The 19,145-nt window shown below is 39.2% G+C and overlaps 1 protein-coding gene across 17 annotated transcripts in view; it reads right to left on the bottom strand.

Annotated features, from left to right (window-relative positions):
• The window catches only part of GRM7 (glutamate metabotropic receptor 7), a 761,960-nt gene that overhangs the window by 239,107 nt on the left and 503,708 nt on the right, over window positions 1–19,145 (bottom strand). For all 17 annotated transcript variants that reach the window (XR_004950368.1, XR_004950366.1, XR_004950365.1 and 14 more), the window contains one exon: window positions 16,202–16,341. Coding sequence is in view for 9 of the 17 variants with exons in the window: in XM_036218948.1 (XP_036074841.1) it covers window positions 16,202–16,341 (140 nt within the window). In the remaining 8 variants the exon portion in view is untranslated. The remainder of the gene's footprint in view (window positions 1–16,201; window positions 16,342–19,145) is intronic.

Raw genomic sequence — 19,145 nt, 5'->3', positions numbered from 1 at the left:
GTAACCTTGACCAATAAGGCTGTTGGGCACCTTGAGTTCCTTATCTGTAAAATAGAGACAAAAATAGTACCTATCTAATCAGTTAAATGATGAGGCTTAAATGAGTCAGTATGTAGCATAGTGACTGCATACAGTCAGTCTAGGTGATCAAAATGTTACCTATATTATTATTAATCAAATATCTATTGAGTAGGTCCTTTGGGGGTAGATGAAGGTAGCGCGTTGGCATACATTATTACAGACACTCTGTGAAGGAGGTGTTTGTAGAGATGTTGTCTGTGCTCCACTCTTATCTCCTTGGCCCCCTTCATAAGTCCCCTTGTGGACATTTTTAGTATACGCTTACTCCCCAACATGAGGGCATGACATTCTTTGTTATCCTGTCTGAGGATGTTTTCTGGCCAACGTCAGGTGGAAGTGCTGGGAAAACAATGCCCAAAGAGCCACCCTCAGTCTGAGAGGCATGACAGTTGTAGGCAAGTCCCCCAGCTGCTTTGCCACCGTTGAGGCTGTTCTAGACACTTGGTCAGAGATTCCCGTGGGATTTAGCTCCAGGCGCCCAAAATGATAACTTGTTTGTCAACTCACTATAACAGCCTTTTCTTTTTCTTGCCTCACTTGCTTCCCCTCATACCTATTTGGAGGGATCACCTTCCCAGATACTGCATCTAAATTCTTGCCTCATCTTTTGCCTCTGTAGGAATGTAGGCCAGAACCACACTGGGGTCTCCACGGCACACAGGAGGCACAGAGAAGTTAACTGAACTCTAGAGGTTATGATCCTTTCTCTTCCATGACATAACCGTCTTCTGGTCCTTAGCATATGTCTTTAACTACCAGAAAGTCATGGTTATAGGGCCCTGGGGACATTGGGTAGGAATCAGTTGGGAATTAGAGAAGGTTCTACAGAAAGAGTGACATTTGATCTGCTCCTGCAAAGATGTGTAAGCAGGTACATGTCCGGGGAAGGTGGGCAAAGACAAGACTAATAAGCAGTCATATACACAGGACTGATCTTATGAGTTGTTAAAATACTAAAATTCTCTCACACAAGTTAATAAGTAGGATACTCTCACTCCCTCTGGAGGTCCCCACTGCTCTGTATCCCCAACCTTCCAGTGGGATTCCCTGGGTCTGCCTATGATCCAACAACTTAAGGGTTAACACAGCAGGGGGCTTCCAGGCTGTAATGTAGTGAGAGCTGATGACTGTAATGACTGGTTGGTCTCCAGACCTTATTGGTTATTAAATATCTGTAATAAACCCTCTTGGCAAAAGGAAGAGCACCAGCAAATATATTTACTGATTAAATCCCATGTTCTTCCTCTCCCCTTCCTTTTCAAATGTCACATTCATCTTACAGCTGAAAAATAAATGTCTACTTGATACATTGGCCAACATAAAAATTTAATGCCATGAGCAATTACCCCATCAGTACCTATAGCATGAAAGCTGATGAAACAGAGCCCAGTGCTTAGCTGTGAAGACTTCCACCTAAGATGGCAGAAACATATGGTCTTTCAACGGGTCAGTAATTGCCCAGATTTCCCTCCAGTCGGTGGGGAAAGACTAAGCCTGCAAATTCACGGTTACGGAAAAGAGCTGTCAGTGTGAGGCTCAGTGAGCTGAGCAAAGGAAAATGACTGCAAGGGAAGTACAAACACAACAGATAAACAAGGACTGCCAAGTTTGTGATTCAAGTTAGAGAGCTGTATTTTTCATATAAATGAAGTTACCTGTTCTAACACTGAACTTGCTCTTTTGAGGGGAAGAAACATGGTGTCTTTTTACAGGCAAAGAGCATACAATATAACAACTGGATATCAGAGCCCCCTTTTATATCATGTTCTAGATAGAAATTGATATGTACCATGGCATACTGAATATATTTGTATGTGATTTTACTTTTTAATCGGAAGATACAGACTGTGCAGAAGGAAATCAGTAATCCCATAAGAAATGGCTGAAAGAAGGGATTCAAAAACATCCAAATTAGATTTCAAAAGTCATTTTTAAAAATAAATATGATTTTTGTGTGTTTATCACAGTGAAGAGGAAAAAAAAACCCAGAAGTAATGAAGACACATATCTCAAAAAGAAACAATCAAAATGAGAAGCAGGCTAATAACAGCCCCAAAGCGATGCCCTCCATAGAGGGTTTATTCTTAAGGAAGTTTCCTAACACAACTAAATCTGTTACCTCTGGCCACATATCGGTAGATGTCTTTTTGAAAATAAGCACCTTTGATAGTAATTGGTTTCCAGCTGATTATTGTAGAAGCCAGCTGGCTTCACAGAGTTAAAAAGGTAGATGTCTGAAGTATACAGCAGAGTCAGGAGGGGTGAGAAAGGGGTGGTTAATGCTTCCCTACTCTCTGTCTGCAGACTTTCTGTCCCCTCAGTCCTCTGCAGGGGTGAAGCATGGAGGATGCATTGCTCTGGGTAGCTAAGCATCTTGCTCTCCTGAGTGTATTTTATAAACTTGGGCCAAAGATGCTTCTGCCAGCTATGATAATGACCCTTCTCCCTACACTGCAATCACAGAGCTCTTGAAATAAAGGAAGTTAATTCCGGGGAAGAGATCCATGGTATGAATATATTTACAATTTCATTCCTCAGTATGAGTATCAGTTCAGTACATAACACTGTGCCACTGAGAACTTCATGGAGGTAGTTAGAGAACTGAAACTGCCATGGAGAGGGAAAGAGTCCCACTCTGGAGAAAAAGGAAGAGGAAATGCTTGATTTATGGCTTCCCAAGGAAGTTGTTATGTGTACAAGGGCTACTGTTCAGTTCAGTGGTGGAGCATGGGATTTCAAGTGATATGACAAGATACAGAACTGTCACTGAGAACGTGACGGATTGCAGATACTTCAGTGAGTTCGAGTAACAGATGTGAGGGACAAAGGCTGCTGGAGGAAGAGGCAGGGGGTGGGAGGAGGGCCCACCCTGATCTTGGAAAAAGGGGACAGCGGTGAGAAGGTTTGGGACAGGGAAATGACAAGGTTCATTTTGGCTTTAGGAAAAGCAGCAACAACAATAAAAGCAGTCCTAGTAAATATTTATTGTATCTGCCACAGTCCTAAGCACTTTTCATATAGTTAATCCTTATAACAATCCTATGGGGTAGAAACTATTATCAGTCTCATTTCACAGATAGTGCAAGTGAGGCGAGTAAGTGAGGTGAAGCAAGTTAAGTGGCAGCGCTAATAAGTGGAGAAGCTCAGGACTGAAACTGAGGCCACTTGCCTGCAAAGCCCATGCTATTTGACACTATGCCATACCGCCTCTTCATAAATGACCTATGGCAACATACCCTTGTTAACATTGACCTACTAATTCTTCTCCACTTTTCAGAAAAAAAAAATTAAAAATGCAGGCATAGAAAACAGATTTAACTCAGGAAAGATCACAAAGAATCAGTAGTATATTCTGTTTGTTTTTTTTTTTTAAAAATCCTATCAGCCATTTTAGCTCCAGGTGTTTTTAGAAAGACATTTAAATACGGAACAGAGACCAGTAAAATAAGGCATTCGACAGGAATCTGTAAATCTTAAATACTCCATTTAAAAAATGCTCACAATACTGCATATGCCTAATAAGGTGCTTCACGATGAAATGTGCAAGGCATCCAGGAAATCTTCAATAGTTTTGCTACAATGTCGCAAGCTAATGACTATAAAGCGAAGAATCAGTTAGTCTTTTGCTCACACCTCCTTTCATTATAGGCAGCCACCTCAAGTGGTGATGACACTCATTTGTGTAACAATAACAGTGATGAGAAAAAGAGCTATTCATTTCACCCCTTCTCGCCAGACTCCTGACATTCTAATCTGGCACTCTTGATTGAATCCTGTAAACTGGCATTTATAGCCAAGGTGATCTATACTTTTAATGGAAAAAAATTAACTATCAGGAAATATGTGCACAAATCATGTAACTGACTATTTACCAACTTCGATGCTAGCTTCTTACTGAAGGATAAACGATTTCAGGGCAATTTCAAAGAGCCACTTAGCTTTCCAATGCATATCCATCAATGTGTTAAAGCTCGCTTTCAGAGTGGGATTTCAAATGGCAGGCATCATGTCTCCTGCTAAGATAAAGGCCCTTCTTGTATCCTATTCAGTCATTGTGAAGGCTCTGTTACAATATCGCCACACAATAAATCAAGCATGCATTTGTTATTTATGAGAAATTTTGCCTCTTTTTACTTTCCTGCCTCATCTTTTCTGTCTTCCTTGTTCTGAGCTTGTTATTTCTTTCTCGCTGTCCTATTTAGGAGGATTGTTAAGTAGGGCAATTGAAAATGCCCCCTACCTCTGAATAGTTGAGTGTTTGGTGAAGAGATTGTAAGGAACAAACACCTAATGGCTAGAGAGCTGTCTTTTACTGGCAGGTGAGGTAACTCCAATACACAAGACAAAATGTGTAGCTGGAAGATCACAACTCCTAGGCTCTCCTCACATTTTCCAAGAAGGACAGAGATTTCTCAGTGGGCTACACAATCAATCAAATGAAAGAAGGTAAGCTTTGGGGTCAAAAACTGACACCACTTTTATTCTTAACAATGGGATATAAGATGTGCACCTGGGAAAAGACAACTCAGAACCTGTTCCCGGGTATGAGAAACACATTTATGAATGTGCACAAATGAGGGATGGAGGGGGACTTTTACCTTTTTAGGTTTTTTTGGTGGGAAGAGTTTGTTACTCTCATATGCAGATTTTTTTGGAGAAACTATTTGTGGACATGACACTACATAAAATGCTAGAAAGAAAGGTGGTTTAAGCAAAACAACTTGTAGAAATGGCAGTGCTTACCTGAGAAAACTGGGGAGAGGGAGCTTCTGGTGCAGGAATCAGAAAAATGAATTATTTCAAACTAAGGCCCCTACTTAAGACACAGACGTTGTAATTTAAAGAGAGAGAGACTAACAATATCAGGGAGGAGGCCGGTTTGCTTAATTAGAGTTCATTGGGATAATACAGCTTGATGGTTGTGCTATTTTGGTTCTGCAGGTTGGGGGAGAGTGGAAAAAGCAAGTAAGTTTGATTTTTCAGCATGGCCTATGACATTTGAGCAAGAATATCCCTGAACATTGCGAGAAGTGATGCTACCAAATGGCTTCTTATATCGGGTCACAAAATTCCCTACACACAGCTGGTTTGTTGTAGATTAAAAAGTCTAACTTGGTTCACCTCCTCAGAACAACTTGCCTGCAACCACTCGGCTTCAAAGGATCAAGGAAACTAAATTGTCTACACTAATAATAATTTTATAATCTGAGAAATTCTCGGCCCAGAAGATAAAGTTAGAAATATTTATGATTTATTTCAAGGACTTCCTAAAAAGCCATGTATTTGATCAACAGATAACACCATTCTCAGGAAAATAAATTGCCATAAGGGTAAGTGTGACTTTTTCAGGATCACTTATCAGTCAGCTGGCCCGAGCCCTCTAATCAAATGACTGTTTACTCAGAAAGCCTCACTTCAGTACCCTCCTTGCTGGGTTCACTAACACAAAACTGTAATACCAGATTTCACCCAATCTGATTAAGCTTTTCCATTGAAAGAGGTACCTTAATCCCAACTTCTAAATCATAAATAGATCTGCTTTTGATCTCTCTTTCCTGAGAAGGTCCTAAGACTCTTTGAAGGTGGTGGTTTCCCTGTGGCAGTAAAGAAAACTACCAAAAAGTTATATTCAACTGAACTTTGAAAAATAAGCAGGCTATGTGAGTAGCTCCATCAGGGAGTTGGCAGTCAACCCCTCAAATTCCAAGCTATTAACTACTATTTTCTACTGTTTCACTGGCTTCACAGACCAGAGAATGTCAGAATTAGGTACCTAGGAGTGGAATTACTTGTTCATATGACAACTTCATGTTTAACTCTTGAAGGCACTGTCAATCATTTCTGTTTTGTCATTTAAAGAGAACTAATGCAAGCAAATCAAAAATATTCAGGAATTTGGGGCTAAAATGGGAATATGAGATTAAAATAATTAATAGGAATTAAAGGATTAATTATTTGGGGGTAGGTTGATTGGGAAACACAAGTTATCATGATCAAAATATTATTCGACTACAAATCAAAAAGTAAAAATGGGTTAATAGAAGGTGTAGCCTCATCTCTCACTACCCCCTTGATAGTTCCAGTCAATTTAAGCAGGTTGGGCCAAGTTATCTGCAGGAAACTGAGGAAAAGTCGGAGTCAACAGAATATTCTCCTAGAGCTCACTGAAGTTTCTTATTGTGTTGACATCACTTACTCATCCTGTTAATGTTTGATCCTGCCTTCTCACTTGAGAAGAATTGTCTGCTTATCATTAATTCAGAATTCTTCACCAGACTTTTCCAGGAATGTGATTATAACATTTATCGATCAAAAAGATTAGCTCAATTAGATACCCAAAGTGCTTAATTATACAAAACTGCTTATACAACTATATTAACTTTCTATTTAAAAATAATGGGAATTTTATATGGATGTTATAAACTTAATAGAAAAACAAAGTTATATAGTAAAGAACTATGGTAGGCAAAATAATCCTCCACCCCCCACCCCTCCCCCATACCCCCCCCCAAAAAAAAGAAGAGATTTTCACATCCTAATTTCTCGAACCTGTGAATATATTACATTACATGGCAAAGGGACTTTGCAGGTAGGACAGAGTTACAGACTTAAAAATAGGGAGAATATCCTGGATTATTCAGGCGGGTTCAGTGTAATTGCATTGGCCCTTCAAGTTGGGAGAAGAGTCAGCGAGAGAGTTGTGACTATGGAAAGGAGGCCAGGAGAGAGTGGAACCATGAGAAGGATTGGACCCGTATTGTCGGCTTTAAAGGAACCATGAACTAATAATGCATTAAGGCAGCTTCTAGGAGCTGGGATCACTCCACAGCTCACAGTCAGCAAGGAAATAGAGACCTCAGTCCATAACCGCAAGGAACCAAAAGCTGCCAGCAACCTGAATGAGCAGAAAACAGATTCTCCCCTAGAGCCTCCAGAAAGAAACAGACTCAGTAACACTTTGACTTTAGCCTAGTGACATCTCTGTTGAACTTCTCACCTATAGAACGATAAGATAAGAAACTTGTGTGTTGTTTTAAGCCACAAAATTTCTAGTAATTCTTTACTGGAGCAATAGAAAACTAACACAAGAGACATGACCACATATTTCATATGCTTTCTTATATAAGGGAAATTATTATGGTTCATTCTCAGACTGTTCTTGTGAAGCAGCTGTTTGGCTTGACCTAAGTTAATTTTAAATACATGAGGGAATTGTCTTTCAGAAGTGTTAAATGATTTGCTTAAGCATCAAGTGGTAAAGGCAGGACTCAACTTAGCCTTCTGACATTGTCCCTCTTTAAGATACTATCTCCCAGTTGTTTGAAAACACTTCAAATCTATTTCCTGTATTTTAACTTTAACATAACCAAGTCATTCTAGAATTTCTCTCTTCCCAGGAGAAAACATTAGGCAGAGGGTGATAAACTCTCATCGCTTTCCTTCTTCAGTTTTGGAGAGGCAACAACTGGTGAGAGTCCCTGTTACAACAGTTGAGCTCTCTAAACGTGTCCTTCTGATTATTTCCCTTTTGAATATATTTTGCCTGAGCAGACAATAAATGCAGATAGTGATGGAATTCAACAATTTTCTCCACAGAAAGTAGTTGTATATTAATAAACATGAAGTGATTTGCTTGAATGCCTACAATGCAAACAGGAAAGTCTGAGGATTTGGGTTTCTCAAATGTCCATGTCTGTGGAGCATTACTGATAATTATAAATACTATGAATCTTCCAGACAGTCATAGACAGGACATAGTTATACACCATTGACTAGAGGAAATGTTTCCAATACAAGAGTGATCTCCTTTTCTTTCACTTTCGAGATGTTTCAGAATATGTACAAAGACATATTTCCAGGCAAAACATCTGTCTTTACTAAGGCAGCCCTCTCTTGTAGGCAGCATTTATTGACCCTTTAAGTATTATTACATACTTATTGGTGTTTTTGGTTATTAACACTATCGATATATTATTGCTGATTTTATAACCAATTCCAGAGACCATAAATAAAAAGTAAGCATGTGCTCAAACCAAATTATTGGAACTAAGTTAGTATCTACTCTAAGTCTAGTTAGGTGACTGAAACAAAATGCCTGTGAGAGTAAGGGGCATACTGCAGTAACTTGGACAACCCACACTGCCTGACGTGGGAAGCTGCTACTTAGATGCAGCTAAACGTGCTCCATGGAATAAAGGCACATTATTGCCGGATCTGATTTTTAAAAGAGAAACCAAAATATAATTATTTTTATGAAGTTTCTTGATTCTTAAAATATTTGCAAGTAATTAACTTTTCAAACATAACTGTTTTCTGTTTTTAGTTTGGGATTTCTCATTTCAAGTTGGCTGAAAATTGGGAAGTAGTAATTACTGTCTTGAATTTGTAAACATCCTTTATAAAATATCACAGATTCAAAGATGCTGACAAATGGAAATAACTTTTGTCACTGGTTAACAATTAAATGCTTTCTTTTCAGAGACCTTCTTTGCCCTGATTCACGGATCTGGTAACTGGGCAGTGCCATGATCATAAGCCAGATTTGCTTGATCCTAAATCCTTAGCTCTTTTGACTCTTTCTGTTTTCTAATTTACGAGAATGTAATTGTTGGTCTGTTCATCTCATCTATGTAATATAGAACAGGCCATTTCTATATGCTAAATATTATGCTAGGTGCTGAGGTATAAAGAAAATTAGCTGAGCACTAGAAACTGGCATTTTGAACAGTATGGATGATGTGATAAACTAAAGATATTAAATTATTATTATTGTGGCTGCAGTGGCTAACATTTATTGAATATTTACTGTGTTCCTGGCACATTTTAAGTACATTACATATATTACTACATTTAATTCTAATGATAATCATATGAAATTGTAATTATTGTAATCTTGCCTCATGACTGGTGAGTGGTGGAGCTGAGACTGAGATCCATTTAATCAGGTCAGCTTCAAAGACTGTACTCTTGATTACTTACAACAAAGCTATAAATTATAAGACAAGAGCCATTAATTATGATGAACAATAAGGTGATTTAATAAAAAGAAGCCTTCGAATTGAAGCTGAAGAAGTACTAGATTTTGACAACTTAAATTTTTCTCTTTGTCAACACTGCTTTGATTATGGCTATCCACTTCCCCATAGCTCATGTAATACATTGTAAATTATGAGTGTGATTAGATTAAACATTTTTACTGTTGCAATTATGAAACAATAGAGTGATTAGTAGTTTTATAGGTAGCTATAAGTAAGTATTGATTTTGGGATAATTTGATTAAACAGTGATTTTGGCAATCAACCATACATTTTATGTCTTTAAATGCCTGCAAGAGCCAAAATTCTAACCAGTGTGAAAGATTTAATATTTAATAAAATCAATTAATTTTTAATCACCTCAGTTTAATAAAATCTGGGGAAAAATCTGCATATTGAGGGTAGGCTGACATTTTTTTCTTTTCCACTTAGGCATATTAAAACAAAAACTTTTTTTTTTTCATATTAGGTTGCTACTGTGAATAAGAGTGTAAGTAAAGAGTATGTTACCTAAATTGCTTTACTTCATTGATAATGAAACAATGCAGAGAGCATTATAAATGGGCTCAAATGATGTGTCCTAGACCTAGTTTCTCTCTCCAGGTTTTGACTCCTTTTCCCTGGAGTTCTTTCACGATGGCATACAAATAGTCCCATGTGGCTCCTGGGAACATGCCTACTTCCAACAAGAATATAGTTGTCGTCCCAGATTGCCCAGCAGAGGTCCAGTGGTTTGTCCTGATTGGACAGGCTTAGTTTGGTGCCCACCCCCATCACTATGGTCATGATGATTGGCTTAAACTGAATTAGGTCCTGCCCCTGGACTTGGGAACTATTTAGAGCAAACAACAGGGGTAAAAGGAAACTTGGGTACTCTTCCCAGATGAGGAAGAGTGGCTGTTTGCTGCAGTAATGTCCATCATTAAAAAGAGCTTTTAGTCTCTAAGTGGAAAGAAAGTTCAACAGAAAATAAATCACAGAAAAAACTAACAAGCTCACACACCTCAAAATTTTGAACCTATAGAATGACAGATGATTACGGTTCCAGAAAAGGTTAATATTCATTCAGTATTCTACTTAAGAGAGTATACAATTCACTAAAGGAAGCTGCCCATTAAGAATAGTTTTTGTTTTTTTTAAACTACATTTTGGTATTTTGGAGAATTTTGGTTATTTGAAAAATTAACATTTGGGGATATCTAAATGTCCTACTAACTGGAAACAAATAAGCGATGACAAAAATCACCTTTGTTTCTAAAGTACAAAATATATAATTTTACAACATAAATTTAGAATTTTTAAGATCATCCGCATTTTATTTTTTGTCTTTTTCCCCCAACATATTCCACTATCCCAATTTTTAAATAATACTACATTATTCATTCTAAAGAACTTCTTCCCTCCTCCCTTCTCCATCTTGGGAACCACTGCTTATTTTTCAAAGTTCAGGTGAATATAACTTTTTGGTAGCTTTATTTACATCGGTACCTATATGAACCCTTTAAAAGCAATATATCTGTCATAGAACACTTATCCTAGTCTGTGAACCTGCCTCTTGTTTATCACAGCATCTCCATTAGCTATCATCCTGCCTGACACACTGTAGATGACCAACATGCATTTGTTGCATTACCCCTTCTTCTGCTTTTCCACCAGGAATGTTTTATGGGATCTCTGCTAGGCAGAATACACACCTGAGAAAATAAATCAGGATTATTCTGCAGGGGTTGTAACTGAGAGAGTAAATGACTTTGCTTGTTGTGATTTGCCTCCCATGAATTCTTGTTCATGCAGAAATATACTAGTAGCAAGCCATGTGGTCATCTTTTGGCCACAGAACTGACAGGGTCTAGAGCTCCTCTGGCAGTGAAGGTACACCATGGTACCCCATAACAGACAGCATACTCCTAGATACCTAAATTTTAGTGAACCGGATATAGAACAGCAGAGCAGTCTAGGCTACAGCACTGGGATTATGAGACTTAAACTCCAATTTCTGGGCTAAGAAACTCATTTGCAATTACTGACCACAGAGAAAGCTTTCCTGAAAATTACATTTGCTAGAGATGATCTAACTGGGGATTGAAAGTGTACCCACGAGTCTTTGTAAATGAGGAGAAGTGCACTCATTACTTGAAATGCTTTATTTTGTTCTGTTGACTAGAAGAAAGCAAACCTACAAAAGCAAGTTTGCCCATATTCCACTCTCACAGAACTTTTAACTAAATTGGAATAATTAGAGCAAAAAGAACATTGTGGGCAGGTGATGTTGGATAGGATACCAACCATTGGATAGGCTACCTGGGCTGTGGCCCTGGCTCTTCAGGTCAGGGAGTGCAGTGAACTCTGGGTACTGTATTTACCAACTCTTTGTCTTTTCTTTATGATTCAAATTTAATTTAACAATATTCTAAGGAGCCCTTAAAAGACATCAACAGGGTAACCCTCCTCTCAAGGCCTGTTATCTCACTGGCTACTCTAGTTGAATGAATACGGCCTCTCACAGGTCTAAACATGGCCCTGTTCATAGCTCAGTCACCCATACCTTTACGTTACACGCAATACCAAGCAGAAACTACAAGATACACTTGAAGATTCAGATGTCCTCTCTGCTCTTTCTGACATGCCACTCACTCAGCATGACAAAGTAGAATAAAAAATGTTCTCACTGAATACCAAATCAAGCATATATCCCAGATCCAGCTTCTATAAACAAACAAAATCCAAAGTGTATGGTTGACTCAACTCTCCAGGCAAGTTAAACAGAATATTTTAAATTTCATGCTAACATAGCTAGAATGGAACTGTATTATTTTCTATGAGGTTCTCAATCCTTGGGTTCTCTACTATTCTCTTTTCTATCTAATGATTTAAAGGCCATTTATAGGTTAACAACTTTTTTTAAATAACCATAGTCCAAAACTTTTCTGAGCTTCAGACTTACATCCATTTCATTTTGGCTTTTATATTTATTAAAGAAAAATAAATTAGGATTCTTAATTTTACTCCTCTTGCTTGCAGCCAAAGTGTCATTAGCATTACACGGGGACTCCTTAGAAGGCAAATATTTGGGCCTCCTCCTACATCCAGATCTTCTGAATCAGACACCCTGGGGGCGGGCCCAGCAGTCTCTTGTTTTTACAAGCCCTCCAAATGATTCTGTCTCACGATGATGGTTCAGAACCCCTTAACAAAGACATTCTATTTTAGCTAGACAACTGTAACACACTTTTAATTGGTCTTTCTACTCCTACTCTTGGCTCTTGTAATTCATTACCTTCCCAGCAGATAAAGTAATTTTTATTCCTAAATTTGATCCAATCACTCCCTTGCTTAATATTTTTAATGGTTTTTAAATGCAATCAGAATTAAATTTAAAATTACTGATCATGGCCTACCAGGGATAGCATGCTCTAGCTCTTCCTGTTGCTATAACGCTTCATCTCTCAGCTATGCCGCTGTTGCCACGTCCGCCTTCGCACTGCCTGGTGGATCACTTGAACTCCACACATTGCCTGGTTCTCATCCAGTAGGTCCCTCTCCACATCCATTATTTTCTTTACCACCACATCTCTTATTATTTCTACATACATATCTGTTCGCTTGTTTACCACTCAACTTCAATCTAGATCATCAAATATGTGAGAATAGGGACTACATTTGTTTTGGTCCATTGTGTATCCATTGCCTCTCACATGAGAAGTACTTAAAGAAATACAAAACAAAAAATTTGTTAATTGTTAATCAAATACACTTTTTATGAAAGATAAAGTCAAAATAAACAAAAAGAAATAAAATCAGTGTTGTTATTGGTTCTACTATAAGAAAGAGGCATGAGAACTACATAAATTGCCTAAATATTAAACCAGGTTGTATTCGGAGCCTGCTACATGCTACTAGACAGGGGAACCAGGCTGATAAGTATATGGCCAGACCATGAGAGATCTACAGGAAGATTTCTTCTGAGATTGTTAATGACTGTTGTCCCATGCCTTTACTGCTGCATACTCATACCATTAAAGGAAAAGAGATATAAACCCAATTCCTCAAACGCTCTGAGGTTTCATTTCCTGACTTTGAAAGGAGACCACATCTCTGTGTAACGAGCATTATTTTTCCTCTCATGAACTTTCCTTTTGTCTCTTGGCTTGCAGTTGACATTTTCTTGAGTGGAGTCAAGGACCCTCTCTAGGTGGACATAGGGCCTGAGTCCCCACTTGGGATGATTTGCAATGCCCTACATCTGTTCCTAAAAAGTGGGCTTTTGAACTCCTGGGCAATGTCTGCAGTTGGTAAAAGTTGGCTGGGAAGGAATTCTTGTGTACATGGACAAATTACACATTCAGAAATTGATGACTGGTGCAGGAGTTATGCTAGAAAGCATTATGTATTATTTAATCTCCCAGGTCTTAAAATAGCCCTGAGTACTTCACTTGTGTACCACAGACCTTGATTCCCTACCTTTAGTTCTGGATGACCCATCTTTGTATCACACAGGCTACACCCAATAAAAACATACTTTGGGTATGTCAGCCGGGTTATGCTGCTTTGATTGTGCTTTTGATTATTGCCCTTGGGTTCACCTATTAGGATTTGTTTATTTTATTTTGCTTTTATCTTCTCTTTTTGCTTAAAAAAAAATGTGCCTAGAATTCAGGACACTTTTAGCTTCTTGTTTGGTTTTAGCCCTTAGAATTCATCTCAGCCATGGCTGACACTTGCTGTCTAACTACAACCATTCTTAGATGCCAGATCACAAACCTTTGTACTCAACCTCATGTCAGCTCACCCGGATGGTGGACCTCAGGAGAGGGAAAACTGAACAGGGACAAGTAAAGCCAGGCAGGGCATGTGCAAATGAAATAATTGGTTTGTGGTGGCTTCACCAACCCCTCACTCCTTTATGCACAATCCTCCATTCTTAGAAACTATGACCCAAACCCCCCTGCCCCAAAGACATCAGTTCTGTATTCTATTCTCGAGAAGCCTTATTATCAATAATTTCCAAAGAACATGCTAAAGTATAGACTGATAAAGACATATTTCCTGGCTTTGGAAGGAACTTTCTGGGATAGGGCTTGCAGTGGCTCACAGTATGTGTCAACTTGCCCGGGCCCTGGGGTGCCCAGATATTTGATTAAACATCACTCTGACATGTCTGTGAGGGTGTTTCTGGATGAAATGAATGTTTGAGTTGGTAAAGAGTAAAGTAGATTGCTCTCCTGATATGGGTGAGCCTCAATTAAAGGCCTGAATAGAACAGAAGGGCTGGGTAAGACAAACTCCTGTCTCTACCTGTCTACTTTTGAGCTCAAACATCAGTCTTCTCCTGCCTTTGGACTCAGACTAGAACTTACACCATTCTCTCTCTTGGGTCCAGCTTGCATATTGCACAACTTGGGCCTTTTCAGCCTTCATAACTGTGTGAGCTAATCCCTTATAATGAATCGATTTATCTATTTATCAATCATCTATCTATCTATTCTGTTTCTCTGGAGAACCCAGAATAATTCAGGGACCTGACAGACAAAAGATAGTTATATTTCTATACACTATAATTTCAAAGTATATTTATGGACCTGGGGAGCCACCTAATGTACCTGGCCAAAATGTCCCAGGTGAACATCGTCCCAAAGCTCAATGCCACAGGAAAGGACCGGCTGCAGAATCTCTTAAAGTGTAACTCCATCTGGCACATCTCAGCAGAGGTCCTACAGCACCTAGACTTCTCTGACTTCTGCTCCCCACTTTCATCAGGCTCCAGGACCCAGTGACCAGGCTGGGGCCTGACCTATTTCAGTCCTCTCCCAGGGGCACAGGAAAATCAGGGGATACATGGTATATTAAGACTCAGCCAAGGTGGAAGGGCCCCAGCCCGTTTTCTTCCCTCAGAAGAATGGTATATTCATTTAAACCTAACAATAATTCCAAACAGGGCATTGTGAGTATTATTAGAAGCACACTATTAAATGTTCGACTTAAAATATTAAGGAAGGAAAAAATAATGGCCTTATACTGTAGGCTAACAGTCAGGCAGGTACATTCCAAATCAGACAAGGCCACTCCATGCCTATGATGGAACAAGACAAAAACAAGGCCACTCTGCCATAATATTTGAAACTAGCCCAAATCAAGGCTACTCTGCAACCACAAAATAACTAAAATTTCCCTTTTCCACTTTACATAAGTGCCTAATATTTCTTTGATAGTGACAAACCTTATCTAGTTTCATCCTCCCATCTCCTAGGTAAAAATCACCAAGAAAAACACTCGTCAGATTGTCTCTGCTGTCTAAGAGAAGCCAACTTACAGTGGGCTCCTGCTTCCCTAAACCTCTTAGAATCATCAATTCAGCCCAAAGCCTATAACAAATCCCGTTCCATCCAAACTCCTTCATCCTGAAGACTCCAGAATTTTGCTGGCAGGAGCTCATACTTTATGCAAGTTAAAACAAACAAACAAAAACAAAACAAAAAAACACCTAACAGTGTTTTACTACAGATGAGCTCCTGATAATCTCTTCCAGGTGCACTTTAACATAATCTTGCACAAGAAAGTGGCTGCTTACTCAAGGTCACATTTTACAGAAAGAGACAAAGTTTATGGAAATGGCTAAAGCTGCACTTACTCAGAGAATCTCAATGGCAAATAAAGTGACTCACTAAAATACATTAAAAGAAAAAAAAAAATACACCACCAAATAGAGAAGGAAGGAAGAAAGGAAGGGGGAAAGGGAAAGAGGAAGTTCTCACCAAGAGAAGGATGTAAAGTATTAGCTGGTAACTTGTTAAACAACCTGAGCCTCAGATTAAAGGAGATCATTCATGTGGGTGCTGAGTATAATGCCCAGCACAAACTCAACACATATTTCCTACCATCATCTTCATTATAATCAACATCATTATTATCAACATCTTCATTAAAACTGTTTTATTATTATCAGCTCCTGCTGATGCCTGTAATAAGCTGCATGTTCACCTGTGTACGCACACAAACATACCAACAAAAACATTTGCCTAACTGAGCAAATTAAAAGCCTGTTCATTCATTACATAAGCAAAGAAAGAGGAATAAGTAGAACTCACATTGAGCTGAAGTTTATCTGCCCACTGTCCAATCAGACGGTAACCAGGGTTTGTGGTGTTTGTTGTCTGGTACTGAAAGATGTCATAACGCCCAGGTGCATCCCCATTCTTGTTAAACATTACGGGAGTGCCAGCACTACCTGAAGAAGACAAGAAAATGACATATTTTAGAGTTATGCAAAATCCCTTCTATCTCTTGCACCACCAGTGATGGTCTTGAGATCTGCTAATGAGCAAGGTAGCTAGTATATAAATCCATTGTTTAATAGGTTCCTCCAAAATGGTCCCTGACACTATAAGCAAGCCATCGCTATGACCTACAGATGCTGCTTATAGGAGGTAGGAAGAAAACCTGAACAGTTCTGTTTCTCAATATTTCTTAATATTTTATTCTAATCTTTTTATTATGAGTAATAAAAATCTAATGCATTATTTCCAGAGACAAGCTTAAGTTTTTATTATTATTATTATTATTTCCACCCACCTAAATTGTAGTCAATAAAAACCTATTTATAAAATAATAAACAAACCTAAAAAGGGGCAAGGCAGAAAATTAAAAATAAATACAAGCAAATGAGTAAAAAAATTATTGAGAATATGTTATAAAGAGAAAAAGAAGGAAATAAGGAAAGAAAGAAAAGAGGAAAGATGGATGGAAGGAAGGAAGGAAGGAAGGAAGGAAGGAAGGAAGGAAGGACGAAGACAGTAGAAAAGCGCCTCTTCTTCCCTCCCATCCTCCCTCCCTCCCTACCCCCCCTCCCTCCCTCCGCCCTCCCTCCACTCCCTCCCCTCCCTCCCCCCCCCCCCCCTCCCCTCCCTCCCCCCCACACCCTCCCTGCCCCCCCCCCCACCCCTCCCGCCATCCCGCCCTCACTGCACAACCCCCCGCCCCCCAACACCCAAAACACCCGCCCCAAACCTGACGGAACTGATCTCCCTCTTTTGAAAGTTGGATATGAGTGAAAAGTCCCTTAATATTAACCACATGGAGCAATTGGCAAACCAGACACAGATAATGAAACGGGTGAGTTTCGGTTAGTTTCAGCAACAGTTACAAAGGAATCTCACCAAAAGTTTCCTAACTAAGCACTATTCATCTCCTTTGGGCCTCTTGGAAACAGGCTAGATATCGTCAGTGTCTCAGGGTGTGTGACTGTTCTGCCTTTAGGTGAATACTGGGTCAACACTCTTTTTAAGAAGCAGTGCTCTACCTCCCACTAAGCTGTAGTCTGTGTCTATGAATCTCCGCCTTGTTCATTGCTTTCAGTTTTATATCTCATGTGAGTGAAATCATATGGTTCTCAACCTTTTCTATCTGACTTATTTTACCTAGCATGATAATCTGAAGATCCATCAGAGTGAAGTGGGGGTCCGATATACAGTGACAGAAGGAAATTTAACTTTGGGTGGTGAATGCGGTATAATATACATATGACATATTATTGAATTGAACACTTGAAACCTACATAATTTTATTAACTAATGTCACCCCAACAAATTTAATGTTAAAAAGCTCTATTTTCTGTCTCTTACAAGAAAGTTTACAGATAGTTTTTGAGCTGAAACAAAATCACTGAGAACAGCGGCAGGGGATGTCTTAAGTAAAGAAGCACTTTTGTGAATTCTGATTATAAATTTAAGACTAATAGTGGCGGAACTCTGCATCCGGTTAGCAAAGTCATTAGCTTCTGCAGAATTGGGGCATTTACATTAACAACACAGATGAAAGGAAAACAAAAGTGTGTTAACTGGAAGGAGAGAGTATGCTTAAAACAGTTAAAAAAAAAAAAAGATGCCGACAAGAAGCAGTTGTGATGGTGAAAGTGACCCCACATAAATGGTCACTCAACACAAGAAAGAAGTTAGAAAAAGGGTCCAATAAGAGGAATAATATATTGGCTGCAAGAGGCATAAAGTTGCAATCTTGTGATGAAAGTGGTAGGATAAGTAGAAAGGAGCCAAAGAGAGAGGGACAATAAAGGGTTAACAAGGCCACCAAGACCAGCTCAGCAAAACAGTGTATATAATAGAATATCATAGTTAAACATATATTCAAACTAGATGAACAGCCAAAATACTGGGTGCGCTTTGTGCCTTCATTGCACCACTGCCCCCACCCCAGCACACCCCCACTGGTCAGTTAATTGCAGATGACTGTTATATGACGTTACTCTGGGGGAGCTCCACTGGTATGGGCCAAATTAGTGCACTAATTAAGCATGCGCCTACCCTCAAAGTCCTCACAGCGCACGCATACCTCCTCCCAACTGCCAGCACACATGCTGCTTAGGACAGGGCCAAAAGTAGGAGGTTAGAGGGCAGAGCTAGGAATGCGTACCATTTGAAGTAGGAGAAACAGAAGGTAAACAAGAAATCCTGTGGCCTGTATAAACCCAGCCCCTTGATTTCTCAGTGTACTTGATATATCCAGCTGCCAGCTTGGACTTTCTCCCAAATGTACTGTGCTTGTTTTACTTAATAAAATCTCTTCCATTTGCTAGTCTTTGCCTGCTGTCTTTCTTCTCCAGGCGTTGGACCTCTATGTGAATCTTTCCTGGGGAACCTAAGGACCCAGCTCCAGACTCTCGAAATGCAGCCATCTAAGTGCTGGTAACACAAGTTACCCCTACAGGAAGAGGGATCCAACATTATAGGCAGAATACAGGGACAGCTAGAGAACTCCATACCATCGAACAACAGTTAAGAACAAGATTTTATAATATTTATGGTATTAAAAATGAAACAAAACAAAACATCAGAGCTGTAGTAGGCTGAATAATGACTCCCCAAATATGTCCATGTCCTAATCTCCAGAACCTGTGAATGTTACCATATACGGCAAAAGAGAATTTGGGTTGACTAAGGATCATGAGATGGGAGAGATTATTCTGAATAATGTGGGTGGGTCCAATATAATCATAATGGTCCTCATAAGTGAGAAGCA

The sequence above is a fragment of the Rousettus aegyptiacus genome, unplaced genomic scaffold (assembly GCF_014176215.1).
Source record: "Rousettus aegyptiacus isolate mRouAeg1 unplaced genomic scaffold, mRouAeg1.p scaffold_m13_p_4, whole genome shotgun sequence".
NCBI lineage: Eukaryota > Metazoa > Chordata > Mammalia > Chiroptera > Pteropodidae > Rousettus > Rousettus aegyptiacus.
This window is presented reverse-complemented; position numbering and strand designations above follow the sequence as displayed.